General features: G+C 40.4%; 1 protein-coding gene across 4 annotated transcripts in view; it reads left to right on the plus strand.

Annotated features, from left to right (window-relative positions):
* The window catches only part of ntrk3b (neurotrophic tyrosine kinase, receptor, type 3b), a 204,861-nt gene that overhangs the window by 91,533 nt on the left and 96,899 nt on the right, over positions 1 to 16,429 (plus strand). For all 4 annotated transcript variants that reach the window (XM_069173510.1, XM_069173511.1, XM_069173512.1 and 1 more), the window contains exons 5-7: positions 9,465 to 9,619; positions 10,160 to 10,302; positions 13,385 to 13,526. In XM_069173510.1, coding sequence (XP_069029611.1) covers positions 9,465 to 9,619; positions 10,160 to 10,302; positions 13,385 to 13,526 — 440 coding nt within the window. The remainder of the gene's footprint in view (positions 1 to 9,464; positions 9,620 to 10,159; positions 10,303 to 13,384; positions 13,527 to 16,429) is intronic.

A 16,429-nucleotide genomic window follows, 5' to 3' on the forward strand; every position in this document is an offset into this window, starting at 1 on the left:
TAGGGGGAAGAAAACTTTGCTTGTTAGCATGATTTTGTGAAAGCATCCACAGGGGCAAATGGAAAATACAAGTCTTCCCCCATTATATCTTGGCACTCTGTATTGGTGGAGCAGGAAGAGACTTTAGAATAAAAACACTATAAACACTATAGATTGCACCCAATGATGATTATGGGCTCCTGGTAGCCACTTAAGGTGATTTGATCTCTAATTCTTTGCAGAACAGTTGGTTAACCCTATGCTGTATGATCACATAGCAAACAGTGCAAACAAGCCTACCAAAATCTGTGTGTGTCTACACATGTACAATAATTACAGTATTTTAAATTAAAGCATTAGTTGTCTACATGAATGCGTAAACTGACAGCTCAACCACCTGTACATGACTTGAACATGTTTTAGTAACATGGCTTTTAGAAAACTTGACATCAGAAACTGCAGACAGACACATCTCTGCTGCAATGTGATGTTTACTGGAGCCAAATCAGCACGGGAAGACCTGCACACATCCTACGAATAGTCTGTTATACGCTCAGCTCCTGGAAGTGACTGCTATTAAGTCACTTTGAATTCAACTATCTGATGAATTCACACTTGCTTTTCTATTATAGGAAGTTGCCTCAGCAGACATAGATACAAAATATCCAAGATGGATACCAAAATGAATGAAAACAGATGAGTGGTGTGGCAGGAAACAATGTCCAGTTTACACTTGCTATATGGCAACCGAGCAAACTCTTTTTGTGAGCTTATCTGGTGAAAAAAGTACAAAAAAGATCTGGGTTTTGTGGGTCAGTAATGTACAATTAGCTCATCTGTATCTTGGTATTTAATAGTTACACTAAACACAGTTATATTATGCCAAAATATGCTGTGAGAAGAACGGTCAAAAATCAAATTGATCAAGCAAAAACCAGTGATGTAAAAGCTATCCATTAAAAACAAGGGGAAATGAAGGCGCATGAAAGGCTACACATATCATCCATCCCAAATGTACATTATATACACACATTACGCACCTCTTAAAACACCTGTCTCCTAACAATAACTTCTAAAAGTGAGTGAAGAGCCTCTGCTGAATTCTGAAAAAAAAAATTGCCTGAAGCTCTTGCTCACTTTGTCCATTTTTGCCACCTGCAGCCTTCCCCGACCTGACTCGGGTGTCCCCTCTCTCCTCCATGATTGCAGTGCAGGTGGTGCTGTCGATAAGCCAAAATCAGGTCTGGCTCTTCGGACAAATTATGCCACAGTGGTTTCGAAAAAGTCAGGCAGTGAGAGAATCCCAAGGAACACTGACTGACCAAATTGCTGCGACCTTACAGAAAAAAGCAAAGAGGGGAGAAAACAGTGATTTATTTATACGCTGCGCGCCACTTTATCCATGACATAAGCAGAAGATGCAGCGTGAGAGTGATGGCGGCCGTCCAGCAACAACCGCGACTGTGGTGAAGCAATGATACACATTTAGTCTGGTGTGGCAAAAGCAGCTGTTTGCAAATTCAGCTGGATCAGGGGGAAATGCTTATGTTGTAAATCTGACATTGGTTCAGTTGGCTCTCAATTTGTTCCACAATCCTCCCCCATGATTGATTTACACTGTTCTTTGTCAAAACTCAGATCTGTCCAACTCCTGCTGCACAATTAAAACTGAGAATAATTACTGACAGAGCTCGAGCAGCAGTGCGGCAGTGATGTGAGACCAGTTCATGCTGCATCTGTTGACTGAACGCCGTTGCCTTTGAGAAGATGTCTGTTTGTCAATCACTCGCTTCAAGACCCTACAATCCAATCTGATGGCATGACAGCTCGATTATCTCTTTTCCATGCTATAATAATAATGGTAATAATGACAAGCCGCACTGTTTGATTGACAAGTGATCTATGGAAAGTGCAGTGCAGAAAAACAAAAGCAACGAGTCTTCTGCATCTAGACAGAAAAGACTAGAATTTAAAAAATAAGGGAATAAAATACAAAAGTAAAATAAAAAAGCATAGAAAATACAGTACCTGTCAAACGTTCCATTCTTGCATAATATATATATTCAGTTCACACGGAAAAGTTGAAATTCATAATAATTTTTGAAATGATGGGTTTAAGTTTCCCACAGAAGTAAAATAAAATGTGTATTGGCTGACAATGAGCAGATCAGCTGTTTTCAGTTCTAGCATCACCTAAACTAACAAATTAGTTCATCATTCATTATTTTTGAAGATGTTAATAATCAAAAGTATCTAATAAACTGTAATTCTTGCTGAGGAAGTTAAAAACAGAAATTCTCCAATTAGAGAAGGGCATTTCAGGCTATTAGAATATTTGAAAATGGTGTCCCATTTCTAGCTCCAAACTGTATTGTCTCAAGTATAAAATTAAAAATGTCCATGAAGTCAGGTGCCCCTCTATCTGCTTCCTGGGAGACATAGTCACAATCAAGCTGAACAAGAAAAGCAATAGATTACTCCTCGTACCTTGAACTATCACAAAGAAAACTATCCCCATGGACTGGAATCAAGGAATGACATACATATTATATTATAGTATATAGTAACTGGTAATTAATAGTAACTATTTTTACAACTTGAATATACCGTACACACACAGACACGCAAATGTTTGTTTCACTATCCCCGCTGCGATTCTCCATTGATGTAATGCATTCCCTAGCCCTTTACCAACCCATAACCTAACCCCAACCCATATCATGACCCCAACCCATATCATAACCCCAACCCATACCCTAACCCCAACCCATATCATAACCCCAACCCATACCCTAACCCCAACCCATATCATAACCCCATCCCATACCCTAACCCCAACCCGTACCCTAACCCCAACCCATATCATAACCCCATCCCATACCCTAACCCCAACCCATACCCTAACCCCAACCCATATCATAACCCCATCCCATACCCTAACCCCAACCCGTACCCTAACCCCAACCCAAACCCCAACTCATACCCTAACCCTAAACCCATATCATAACCCCAACCCATACATTGACCCCAACCCATACCCTAACCCTAAACCCATACCCTAACCCTAAACCCATATCATAACCCCAACCCATACCCTAACCCCAACCCATACCCTAACCCTAAACCCATATCATAACCCCAACCCATACCCTAACCCCAACCCATACCCTAACCCTAAACCCATACCCTAACCCCAACCCATACCCTAACCCCAACCCAGATCATAACCCCAGCCCATACCCTAACCCCAACCCATATCATAACCCCAACCATACCCTAACCCCAACCCATACCCTAACCCCAACCCATATCATAACCCCATCCCATCCCATACCCTAACCCCAACCCGTACCCTAACCCCAACCCATACCTTGACCCCAACCCATACCCTAACCCTAAACCCATACCCTAACCCCAACCCATACCCTAACCCCAACCCATATCATAACCCCAACCATACCCTAACCCCAACCCAGATCATAACCCCAACCCATACCCTAACCCCAACCCATATCATAACCCTAATTTGAACCCCAAACTATTTCTAATGTTAACCCTAAAACCAAGTCATAACCCACAGATTACACTCTAAAGCCACGGAGATCATCCTAAATGTCCTCATAATGTGTGTAGAAAGACATGCACACACACACATACACACACAGACACACCAGATCAATACAATATCTGACTTGTATATATTCTGCTGTTTTCTACACAGAAAAAAAAGTATAAAATTGAAAATGGTCCAGTTCATCCAATACAACATATGAAGCTAAAATAACTTAAAACGATCAACTTAAATGCATCATTACATCCAGCCGTGCACTTTCAGCTTTACAATTGCACATAATAGCTGTGTTTTTAGCTTGTCTTGTCACAAGACATTTTGCTTGAATAACTTTGATTTCAGTTGGAAGGCCGTTTAAACACATGTTGTGTGAGTTAACATGAATAAAAGATGGAGGTTTTAATCTCTAAAGGCCCACTTGTGCACCATTAAAACATTTCTGGTGAAACTTGCATTTGAATTTGAAAGCCACAATTAGAAAATGGCTGTTAGGTGAAGAGGTTTAATCAGCAGTCAGATGATGGATATTTGTGGGATAATTTTGTTTTAAATGAATATACATTAACACGTGAATGGTTTAGTAATAAAGTAAGTTAAAAAGTATGGTTTGCAGAGCACTTAGAAACTCACTACACGTTTCTGCTGAATTCTCACAAAGCCAGGTGTGCAGCATGCAGTCAAACCCAGGAGCAGTGGCACTGTGGTAAAAAATAAGCCAAATAAGGCAATTTATTAAACACAGGATTTAAAAAGCTAAAATAATTCCTGACAACAGTATAAGGAGAGGAAGAAGCAATGCATTCAAGCTGAGATCAAAGCGCACGAGCAACAATGCGGTATACGGTTTATCATTGCTTGTGATCCACGGCTCCTCAGCCACAGCACCTGTGTGTACATTTCCCAGAAAAACAGCCTCCGGTGGTGATCATTACCTCTCCTCTAGAGTAGCGGGGTGGATCGTTAGCCAGCTTCAAGAAAACACCATGCTGTTAGCTCTCTGTATCTGGGGTCATGCTGCTGTTTGCTTTTGTTCTTTTCGAAGTGTAATCTGCTCTCCTTCAGACATTTATCAACTTCCAGCTGTCAGTTTGCTTTCTTTTTTCTTTCGTTGTCTTATTGCTTTTTTAGATGGTAGCGCTGTAAATTCATAACCGTGTTACTGTTCTGCAAAGGCTGGCTGCACTTTGGAAACACAGGGTTGCTGCCGGCTTATTTAAGCGAGATATGCTACATTTCTTTTAAAGATATTTCCTGTATCTGTACAGGCGCTGATCAGCTCTGCCCAGAGGAATAGTGGGTAATGTATGGAGGTGATGGTTCTTATTAATAATGACCATAATTACAGTATGGGGGGGGGGGGGGGGGGTGGAGAGCCTGAGCTGCCCTGCTCTGGTGAGCTTTGATCCCTGGTGGTTCAACTTGCTCAGCGTTAAATGAAAACCTTTAACCTTGAAATTCTCCTCCGCACCATCATGCAGGGAACTACCTGTCTTTTGGAAAACGTTTCCTGGAAATAAATTTGAACTCTGATCTGTATTACAGGGAAAATAGACACAATTCTGTTACTGTAGTTAACATTCGAGTTGAGTGTAGAGTTGTTGATTTAAAAGTAATTTGCTTGAAATAAATACTCCATTTAAACACAAAATCATACACAAATGTAGATCAAGAACTACCCAAAGAAATCAAATACAATTTTATTTTATTTTATTTTATTTTAGTCATATTTATTTGTTTCTTATCCTAATTTGAGGATAGATACATGTTCTGCCAGAGATGACCCGAAAAACACAATGAAACGTATCTGCAGTGGTAAAATATATCATTGAACTTCCATTTTATTGCCGTCATTTAAATTTCCTTAATTCATTTATTTTATTTTCAGCTTGAAGTAATCATAAGAAAAGAAAAAAAACTAAAAGTGCATTGATAATGGTAAAAATCTTCAAACTCAATGTTTGTAGTAGTTATTAAAATCTATTCCTTTTAAAAGTTCCCCACGGTTTGCTTGTTTTTCAGTTACCTCCACCAGGGAGGTTATGGAAAAACTACATGCACAATTTTCATCAAACTGGGTGGCAGGTGTATGGGCCAAGGATTTTTGGAGCAGCACTTTTCTTAACATTGGGAGATAGTACATTTGGCCTACCAAATGTCCTACGTCTTAAAAGTCGTATCTTAATCTTAAAAGTACGTTTAAAATATAGGAAAAGTAAGTAGAGTTTAATAGGAGAAAAACATTGGCCATATTACAATCCACATTCATTCACCAATAATCCTCTGGAATACTCATGTATTGCCAATGTTTTTCTTGGTTATTGACTTTTATTTAATGCTTTTTGAACACTTTCTTTTGGTAGTTTTTAAGAAATTGCTTTTATTTTTGTGTGTATTTTTAATGTAGAGCAGATTTGGCTGCTAGCTGGTAAAGCTGATGTATAATTAAAGCTGAGTTGAGATCCTTGTGAACATTAAGCTTTTCGTAGGAACTGTTTTAAATAACAAGCTGCCATGTTCATGATTTTAATACAGCCTAAGAATTGAGTATTTGCACATATGTACATGATAATGAATGGTACGTGAAAAATGTTCAGTTAATAACTACCAAATAAATGTGCAGCTGAGATGTGCACAAGCATATTTTGACATGATTGGCGAAGTTTTGGAAATACATGCAGACATATGTAATAGTTGCTGCAAGAGATTTGCACATCAGAAAAAAAGTGGAGGTCAATTCTCTGAGTGTCCTTCGAGTTTTAACTTGAAAAATTCACCCTCAAGGAAAAAAGCCTGACGTTAATGTCCTGAAATCCATACATCAAATTCAGCAACCAGGACACAATATTTTAACATATTTTCATTTCACTTTTTTTTTTTTTTTTTATAATTTAATTGGCTTTGGGAATAAGGTTTGGATTGCTATAAAATATTTAAAATAGTGCCAACGGTGACAACAATCAGAACACATCTGTACAAAATAACCACTGATGAGCAAGGGAAGGAAAGGAGAGGAAAAGGAAGTTCCTAAAGGAGCAGGGTGGGGGCAGTCTTTCAGTGAAGAAGCTGACACACAGTGAGTGTGTAAAGGCTCTGCTCTAACTACACTTTCACATCCAGTGAGCACCTGATAATAAGCGAGATCCACCTGTGGGAATCTATTCTCATTACTTTATACAGTGTGCTGGACGTAGCCAATACATTATTCATGCTTTCTGCAATATCTTATTGACCTCTGTCAAGGACATTTGGACAGACATTCATCTTGACAAAATTGGCCAATCACAGCCTCCAAATTGGACATATGCAAAATGCAGAGGTGGCGTACAGTGCTGAATTATGCGGTTCCTCTCTGCACAGCACTGTGAGTGAAATGACTGCACAGTGGAGCCTAATGATATATGTCTGCCACTAATGCAGCCTGAGACTGATATCCCGAACACTGCTTTGACCTTTGAGCTCCTCCCTTGTGAAAGCTGCGTTGCCACTTTTCATTGTTTTTGTTCTGGTTGGCCGATTTGAATGAATCCAACTATGAGAAAACATAAAACATCCATCTGTTGTTTGGGCAGTCACCATCATTGGATATCTAATTTTATGATTGATTTTTGGGAATTCTGTTGTTATTTTTGTTATTGTGAAGTTGTTACTTATTAGGCTGAAAATGTTGCTTTTGCTTCAGTTGAAGGCTTTTATTTTTCTTCTGCTCTTATTGAAGGTTGGCTGAAGTGCATGTTACCTCTAAAGAGTAGAACTGAAGGTTTTCCTATGATTTTAAAATAATATCTCACTTGGATATGTTTAACTCTTGCCTGCCATAAAGGCATTTTGTTTTTGAATAGAACCCAATTCCAACTAAATAACCTCAAAATGGTTCATTCAGATTTCCTCTTGTTTTTCTTCAGCATGTGTTGCTAATTTGTTGCTATTTTTGAAGAAAAGGCACTGGCAACGATACAGATCCAGTACATCATTGTTTTAACACCACGGTTATCTTTGCCCACGTTGGTTAATGAAGACACTTTCAACTCCTCTGCTTTCTTCACACGTTCTGCCACAAATTTTGCCACATGACTCAAAGGCAGGCTGCTGAAAGTATTGAAAGGAACCGCTGCAGATAAAAAGTTAATCCAGTTCTTCTACCGCAATACAAGGGCCAATCAAAAAGTTCTGAGACTCTTCCTGTTGTGTGTGAACGGTGCACAGTGATGCACATGGAGCAGAGGGAAGTTATAACCTTTGTGAATACGTGTTCCAAGTCACATTGCTTGATCACCATCAGCACCTGATCTACACGTTTCTGGGATCACTGTAATGTGTGTATTTGCAATGTTACATAGGACCTTGAGCAGAGAGTGCAAGTCAAATTTCGTGCAAGAATTGTGGGGAACAGCGAGAGGTCACATGGAGCCACATCTTGGAAGTAGGTGTGATGGGGAGTGCTAACTGTGCTCTGGTTGGCGAGGATGTGGCGTGTTTTCAATGCGCTGAGCGGGCACGTTGTCATGTTGGAGGACCGAAGTCTCATGGCGCCACAGTCCAGATTGTTTATTTAAAATGTTTTCCCTCAGACGTCTCAGAACGTCACAGTAGAACTCAGTGTTGACAGTTTCATCCTGGGGACGGATTCACAGTGCACCACCTACTGAATGTAAACAACCCACCTGCATACATTCCTGACCTGATACGCCTTCCTCAATCTTGGTGATGTTTTTTCCCTCTCAAAACTCAAATACCTCTTAAAACAACCAGGCTGGTTGCTTCGTGACTGTAGATTTTCTGAAGCATTTCAAAGGTCTTTATTCCAGATTTCCTGAGTTTTGATGTGTGCTCAAGTCCATTTTGAAATTGCACGTACCGGGGGTCACAAAACCACTTGTACCTCAGGTGCTGATGTTGACCAAGTGACGTAACTTGGAATACTTCATCATGAAGTTTATAGCTTCCCTCTGCTTTCTGCTCTGTGCCTGACAACGGCATACATGTCGTTGTCAGGCACAACAGGAGCAATCTCTGAACTTTCTGAATGCACCTCAAATTGCCATTTGAATGTCCTGTTGTCACTGCTACAGTTGCATGTTAGTGTAAGAGGACATCTATGTTTCAGTGAATTACATTTGATGTTCCTCAGTATGGATTAGGCAGACAGATGCCAAACATTCCGGCTTCCTGCAGGTGTGTTTCCTGGGAATCTGGAGCAGATATTTCACAGGAATTCCTTGAAAATTGCAGTACTATAAAAGACTTGTTGTAGTGAATAATAACATTTTAGTCAAAGTCATGTGCATATGTAAAGAAAGTTAAAAAAATTGTCTATATACAAGAGAAAGTGCAGTCTGAGCAACAGTTCATGATGCATTTAAGCACATTATTGAGCTGTAGATCTCCTGCACTTTGGACTTGCTCTCAGCCCAATACAAACTCACTTTTATTCATGCGTTTAAAACACAGAAAAATATAGACTTGAAGCGTAAAAAATATGCTTCAGCCATCGCTTAGCCCAAGCAAAACACGAGCCTTTAGCCCTTTTGTGGCTGGAGGGGGAGCTGCACAAGCCTGACAGTCAGGAGAGGACTGGGGACTACAAATGGTACAAACCTGGAAGGTGTGAGACCACCAGACCTCTGTGGCCCTCTCAGCTCTGCACAAGGCTAGACGCTTGAGTGGGGAATTAAAGATGATATCTCTGCTTTCAGTGCCTCAATTTTGATCTCTTTTTTAAAAAAAATATTTCATCGTAATCAATTTTATAGAAGTGGAAGGCGGTGGAGCAGCCTTTTCATTTTTATAAGAGACAGGGTTGGAGTTGTTTTCACTGTTACTGAATATATGAACTGAATGTAGAATGTTGTCGTTGTTCTTTGTGTGTTTCATTCAGCTTGTTGTTAATTTTGTTGTTCCCTCATTGTTTTTGAAGGCATCTGGACAGCGTGGTCTTTGACTGCGGCTGCGACATCCGCTGGATCCAGCTGTGGCAACAGAGAGGAGAGGCCGGGCTTCACACGCAGCAGCTCTACTGCAGGAACGGGGCCTCCAAGATCCGACTGCACAACATGTACATCCATAACTGTGGTAAGAGGGGCCGGGGGGGATCCGCGTTTGAAAAGGAGACAAAGAAAAGGGAAGAGGAAGCAGCAGAGGAGAGAGGGTGGGAAAAGAGGAGAGAAATACAGACAAAAGTGACAGTAAAACCTAGGAGCAGGAAGGAAAGGGTAAAACGTGAAAAGGAGGAAATAGAGGAGAAGCAGGGAGACGAGTTGAGGCGGGAAGAGGAGGAGGTGTGACAGAGTTCAGAGGGTGAATCTGATGTGAGGAGCTGTGTTGATTCTGACAGAGGCTGGAGACTCTGCAGTATTATCTCCTAGTGGTGACTCATCCCTGTGACATCCAGTGTGTGTGCGTGCGTGCGTGTGTGTGTGTGTGTGTGTGTGTGTGTGTGTGTGTGTGTGTGTGTGTGTGCGTGGATGTGTAGGACTGCTCCCTTTGTACTAATTTTATTACAACAATGAAAAGTGATTAATTGATTTGGTGTGACAATATGTAGACACAGGCAGTGACAGGTGAGGACTAACGTGAAAATACACTGTGTATGTGTGTGTGTGTGTTTTTCAGACTTGCCAGAGATCAGTGTGAGCCACAGCAGTGTGCTGGTGATGGAGGGTGACAATGTGACGGTGAGCTGCAACGGATCCGGATCACCGCTGCCTGAGGTGGACTGGACTGTCAGCGGGCTGCATTCCATCAACACGCACCTGGTGAGACACAAACACACACACACACACACACACACACACACACACACACACATACATACATACATACATATCGCTATGGCTACAAAAGAGCATGAAAAATACCAAATACTTAAATAATAGAAACAACACAGAGATAATTGAACTATTTTTGGACCATTAAAGTGCCTCTGAGTCATCCATGTCCCCGCCCTTCACATGTGACTGAACTAAATCAGAATAACATGCTGCTATCAGGCTAAAATAATCCAGATAATAATAACTTATTGTCTGAATAATAACATGGAAGGATTTGTTATTCCTCGAGGAAGTTATCTTCTGCTCCCATTGTGAAAACCATCAGCTTTCATTCGACTTGCTGACTGCTGAATATATGATTGCAGTTATATTTGGTGCACAGTTGGAGTGTTAAGAACCATCCCAGCATGCACTTAGGCACAAGAGTCATGGATTGAAATCGTTATTTTACTGCTCTCATATTGCCCTGCACTGCGTCGCACACTAAGTTCATTATCTCCATCCTTTCATCAATTGTAAACAATTACATATTATTACCGATGGACAACTGTGAGCTGGGTGAGCTGGGTGAGCTGGGTGACATGTCCGACGGCAGTTGGCAGGCGGTGTTTAAGGTGCATTAATAAACCTTTTGTGCTTTGGAGTGTGGAGCAGAGATTAAATCTCCATTAAGGCAGCACTGCAAGATACTCTCACTCATATATTTCCACTATTACAGGTTATATAGATTGTTTGGTTATAGAGTGGTGAGTTTGCCTCACTCTTATGTGTCTGCATAATTCATAATATTGAAAATATTAAGAATAAATGTATCCGGTACAATTATAGAAACATATCTTATTTAGCTTCATTTGTAGTTTGATATTAAGCCACAATATATTTATCTTATTATATAATATAGTGCATGTAGTACTATATATTATAATATATAATCATTGTTTACACATTAGACTAAAAAGAAACTGATCCTTATGTTCAGATTACAGAAATAAACATCTTTGAGCTAAAATTTCCAACAAAAACATTGATAACCTTCATGATTAAATGGGCGTATATATGTCTTCTAATGAATTCTAATTAACCGCACTCACCAGGAATAACATAGATACTGCCCCTTATCTGTGTGCAAGTACAAAGTTGTATATTTGTATCATTCATGTGTAGCTGTGTTTTTAATTTTTCCAGTGTGTAGTTAGATTCAACACACCAGTGAAGAAAACTAACTGTTTGTGAATCATGTTTTTTGGGGGGTGAAAAAGACAAACCTACAAGCCGACAGTTGCTTCCGGCCTCCCGCTCCGGTAACGTGAGCTTTCTTTGTGGGTCGTAGCTGGCTGTCAGGACTACTGCATGTGGTTACAACTACGGTGAATGTTGTGTGTATGACTCGGAGTCACAGGACTGTGTACACAGAAGGTGTAAGGTAATCAGCCTGTTTGTAGCAGGATGTTTTCAGGCAGTATTTAGCTAGGGGTCGCCTGCTTTCTGAAAGCACTGAACCCAAAACACACTAACTGTAGTTACATGTGTACAAAACAGGAAAACAGACTGGAAGCTTAACAACATGCCTTGTTTATGTGCGTATAGAGAGCCTCTGTTGGCTGCTGGATTAATTAAAGTATGAGCCGGATGTGAGACGGATAACTAAAAATGAAACCTTACTAATATCTTTCAAAAAGCAACTTTAATTGTATAAATATGGTATTCAAACACTGGCTCTACGGCTCTTTCAAGAGTCGGAGTTTTATTCAGCTTTGTACTTTATGATGTACATCACAATTATATCAAAGTTCTTTCATGATAAATCTGCAAAAGCAAGACATTTGTATCAGAAAATGACGTCAGGTATGTGGTTCAGCTTGAAATGTCTTGCTCATGAATACAGATGTCAGTAAACCTGCACACAAGGAATTGTTGCTCTGACGACAAGGACCAACATTTTTTTTTTATCCCAGGACCAAAAAAATTTGACTCGTGAAATCATATGATATTTTTTTATATTCCTTAGAATCAGTTCCTCCACAGATGGAGACTTTTCCAGAGAGGTGATTGAGTAGTATGAGTCACCCGTCTGAACCTGGGCCGTCAAACATGGCTAATTAGGAGATTGTTTTTTTTTTTAACTCTTTGATTAAACATATTAAAAGAGAGCTGTGGGAGCATGGAGTCAGAAATGAGATCAACACTCTGATTGGCTGAATGCTAATCATTTATTTGCACTTAGATGACTTGCTGGAAGTATGCCGAGAAATCTTCCATCATTCACTGTGGGGGTAGACTCACTCAGTCACATGCAAAGAGCAGGACCGAAGATTAACCTGCAGTGTAGCTCCCTGATCAGCTGTGCAGCACAGGTTACCATGATCATCTCCCCTTGTTCAAAATAAGCCACTTTTGTATGACTGAGAGGCCTGAGCTGAACCCACAGCGAGCTGACTAACCCGCTAATCTTGCTTTCCTGAGTCGGGCCCCCCCGGGGACGTCACAGCAATAACAACTGCAGAGATAAAGAGCGAGCAGAGAAGAACAGCGGTCTCTGAGCGTGCCGAGCGGCTATATTTGTCATCTGCGTCTTTAACACTTGCAGTGACTTCACAGATGAAAGTTTACCTCAGCCTCGGGCTCGATGTTTTAGGGTAGACCGATACTGTATCAGGATGAGTGAAGTGCTCGGGAATGGGAGCCCGGCCAACTGAAGGCAGGAAGGGAGGAATAGGAATTGTATTTGGCTACCTAAAGGTACAAAATTGTGTATTAATTAGTCCATTTAGTGCCAAAGCTGACAGTATATCACTCTTCACATTCTTCCGGTAATGCCAGACTCACAGTAGTAAGATCAGACTACATCAACGAGGTGATTAATTCCCACAGGTAGAGCGCACTGCTTGACTTAATTCCGTTTCCTTCCACAGGAATTTAACCAATGAATAATTAACTTTAATTATAATTAAGTAATTAAAGATTTAAACCCCAGTAGTATAATCGTATGTGCTGTACAGTATATCCTTCACGTACCTAACCACCACTCCTCTCTCTCTCCGTGCCTCTCCCTCTCTTCCTCCCACAGTCTAATGTGTACTGGCCCAACATCCACTCCATCAACCTGACTCTTTTCAACATCAGCCGTGATGACAACAACTTCCAGCTGACCTGCATCGCCGAGAACGTGGTGGGGATGACCAACTCCTCCATCCAGCTCAACGTCCAGTGTGAGTTGCAGGTTTTCTCTGATTAAATCTGTAGTGTAGCTCTGCCCAGAGGTGAGGGTTGAAGCCCAAAGTGGAAGCAGTAACTGTAGACCAGTGACAAACATTTCAATACTACACCACATACTTAGCCTCGTTGATTAGATGTGGGTGTTAATAAGGAAACACAAATCTCTCAATGGGAACAACTCTTTAGGGCTTTATTAGTTCGTATTAATGCTGCCCATTTTACATGCAGTTAAGTATGTTGACATTAAATATTTGCCCATTCTTACTAATTTATTTAATTAGTCTTCTAATTTGCATAGCTGTTTATGTTTAATATTCCCAAGGTTAATGGTGAGACATTATGAGCCTCCGATGCATTTTACCCAAACGCTGAATCTAATAGCTTCATCCAGTGTGTGTACATACTGTAGAGAAATAGCACTAGTCAACAATGACAACAAACTTGGAAACTGTAGGGGTTTTTATACTTGAATGTTGTTTTGAGTTTACAATGGATTTAAAAGTTGATACATCCCTTTGAAGTTTGAAGTTTTGTTGAAGGGCCAGGTTAATAAAGGACCTCAGCTGTTCTAATGTTGGGATTTTACTTGACCTCATGTTAATCATCTTTGTGTTCCTCTTAATGAGACACATGCCCAATTCAGATAACCAATTCAGGTACAGATTGCAGGTGTCTAAAAGTCTACACTCATATCAGCAGCTCTGTGGGGCTGCATGCAGTCATAAAGATAAATGCTAACTGCAGAATGCTAAACATGTTTACAGTGACATTGTGAACATGTTGATTAATATAAGTGTAATGTAATTCATAATGATAACATTTGCACTCAAGACAAAGTGTAGCTGAGACTGATGGGAAAGTAAATAGCTTGACAAGCAAACCAAAATTACAAAATACATTTTTCATCTCATGATGGCACAAACTTAAAGATGCTGTAAAGTAGAAATGAAAATGAGTTTTAAGTTCATCACACAACACAAGTATGGGTTGTTAACTACCCATCCAAATTTGAATGAAAAAAAAACACAGACAAGTTTGTTAAATTAGGTATTAGTTTGAAATCATGAGAAATCATCAGTCTTCTCTGCTCTGAGACTGAGGGGGCGTTTCCTGAAGGACTTGAAGCTCCGCCCACTCGCTGGAAGGTGTTCAGTGTTGTGTATGACAGTCCTGTGGCTGCAGTTCTTTTCCCCACTAAGCAGTCTGTCAGACATCCAACCTCTCGGTGACTTTATGCATGATGTCCCACTGGTCCTCTGTCTCTCTGGTGGACGGAGCAGCCTGCTTTATGAAAACAATAGAATCAGAATTAATTTGTCCAATGAGTGAAACATACAGATGCAATCAAATCCAGCTTGTCCCCCTGAGCTGTAACACAGGAAGTAAAACTGGACACCAGAGACAGCAGACAGTGAGTCTCCAACTACTTCTGACGACCTGCATTACAATAGTGGAGATAATAAGAGAGGAGGAGTTGATTTAGTTCTGTAACGACTGCAACATGAACAACGCTGCATTACATCACATGTTAATTCATTACATCACGTCTATTCATTACATCACATGTCAATTCATTACATCACATGTCAATTCATTACATCACATGTTAATTCATTACATCACATGTTAATTCATTACATCACGTCAATTCATTACATCACGTTAACTCAAACCTTGAACCTGCTCAGGTTGAGCTGAAAATCTTTCTCTTCCACTGAGGTCAGTTCAGCTCTGCGCTGCAGGAGGAGCGGTGTGTCCGTGAGCTCCGTCCGTCTCCGGTGGAAGTTGGTGAAACTATCCTTCCTGAAATGGTCACTGTTGAGGCGGCTGTTGGTGTTAATCCTAAAGTCTCCTTTAGCGAGACTCTTCACGAAATCAATCCACCTCTTTTTCCTTTCTTCATCAGTAGGGAATTTAAATAGCGATGCCACGCTAGTTTGGAGGTTCTTGCTTCCAGGAAAGATTCCCTTGCGGGTGGAGGGAGACGTCCTGTAGCAGCCGGCTGATGTACAATAATAACCTGACTACGGCAGGAGTAGCAACTGAAGTCCAGTGGGATGACCTCTTATGCAAATGAGCTCCAGGCTTTTATAGCGTTTCACGGTGTGAGAGGAGGAGCCATGCAGAAGGTTATATAAACCGGCTCTGCGGTGCTCTGTGACGTACTGAAGTTACCTTTTACCTCCGCCTGAAAATACCTGAGCTGAAGACGATGAGGATGAGAAACTGTTTAACGGTCTAACTCTACGTTTCAGTGTGACAAAGTTGTCAAATGTTGCACATGCTTTCAGCAACTCATTTAACGCGTATATCATGTATTGAGAATCTTCTCTTTAAAGGATGGTCAAAGTTATTACATTTCAAAGCGAGCATGAATATTTTCACCCAATTTCACGACAATGTAACCAATGATTGTAAAGACATTTCACTAATTACCAACTTATGGATACTTAAGAAGAAAAGTCAGGAGATCATTAAATTCAGTAGAATTCATTGATGTGTAATGATCACAAATGTCTGTACCAAAGTTTATATCAATCCATCCAATAGTTCCTGTGATATTTCAATCTCACCCAGGTGAAAAGTACACACATGTATGAAAAGAACCTGAGCCTCAAAGAAGGAGGTCTTGTGACAAAACACAAAGAGAGATAAAGTCTGCGTAGGAATAAGTCGGGGGAGTGGTTGGAGGGAACAAACACACAGGAATCAACGTGGATTTCTTTGAAGTTACTTCATTAAGTTATGTACATAACATAATGTATTTAACTTAACCCTACCAATCCCAAAGTTGCTTTTTTTTTTTTAACCGAAACCATGGTTTTTCCTAACTCTAATCAAGTAGTTCATGCGCCTAAACATAAGCAAACCTAAGCCACCTTGCTTTTTTACGTCT

The sequence above is a fragment of the Embiotoca jacksoni genome, unplaced genomic scaffold (genome assembly GCF_022577435.1).
Source record: "Embiotoca jacksoni isolate LCO1_2020_lvr unplaced genomic scaffold, fEmbJac1.0.p SCAF_6, whole genome shotgun sequence".
Taxonomy (NCBI): Eukaryota; Metazoa; Chordata; class Actinopteri; family Embiotocidae; genus Embiotoca; species Embiotoca jacksoni.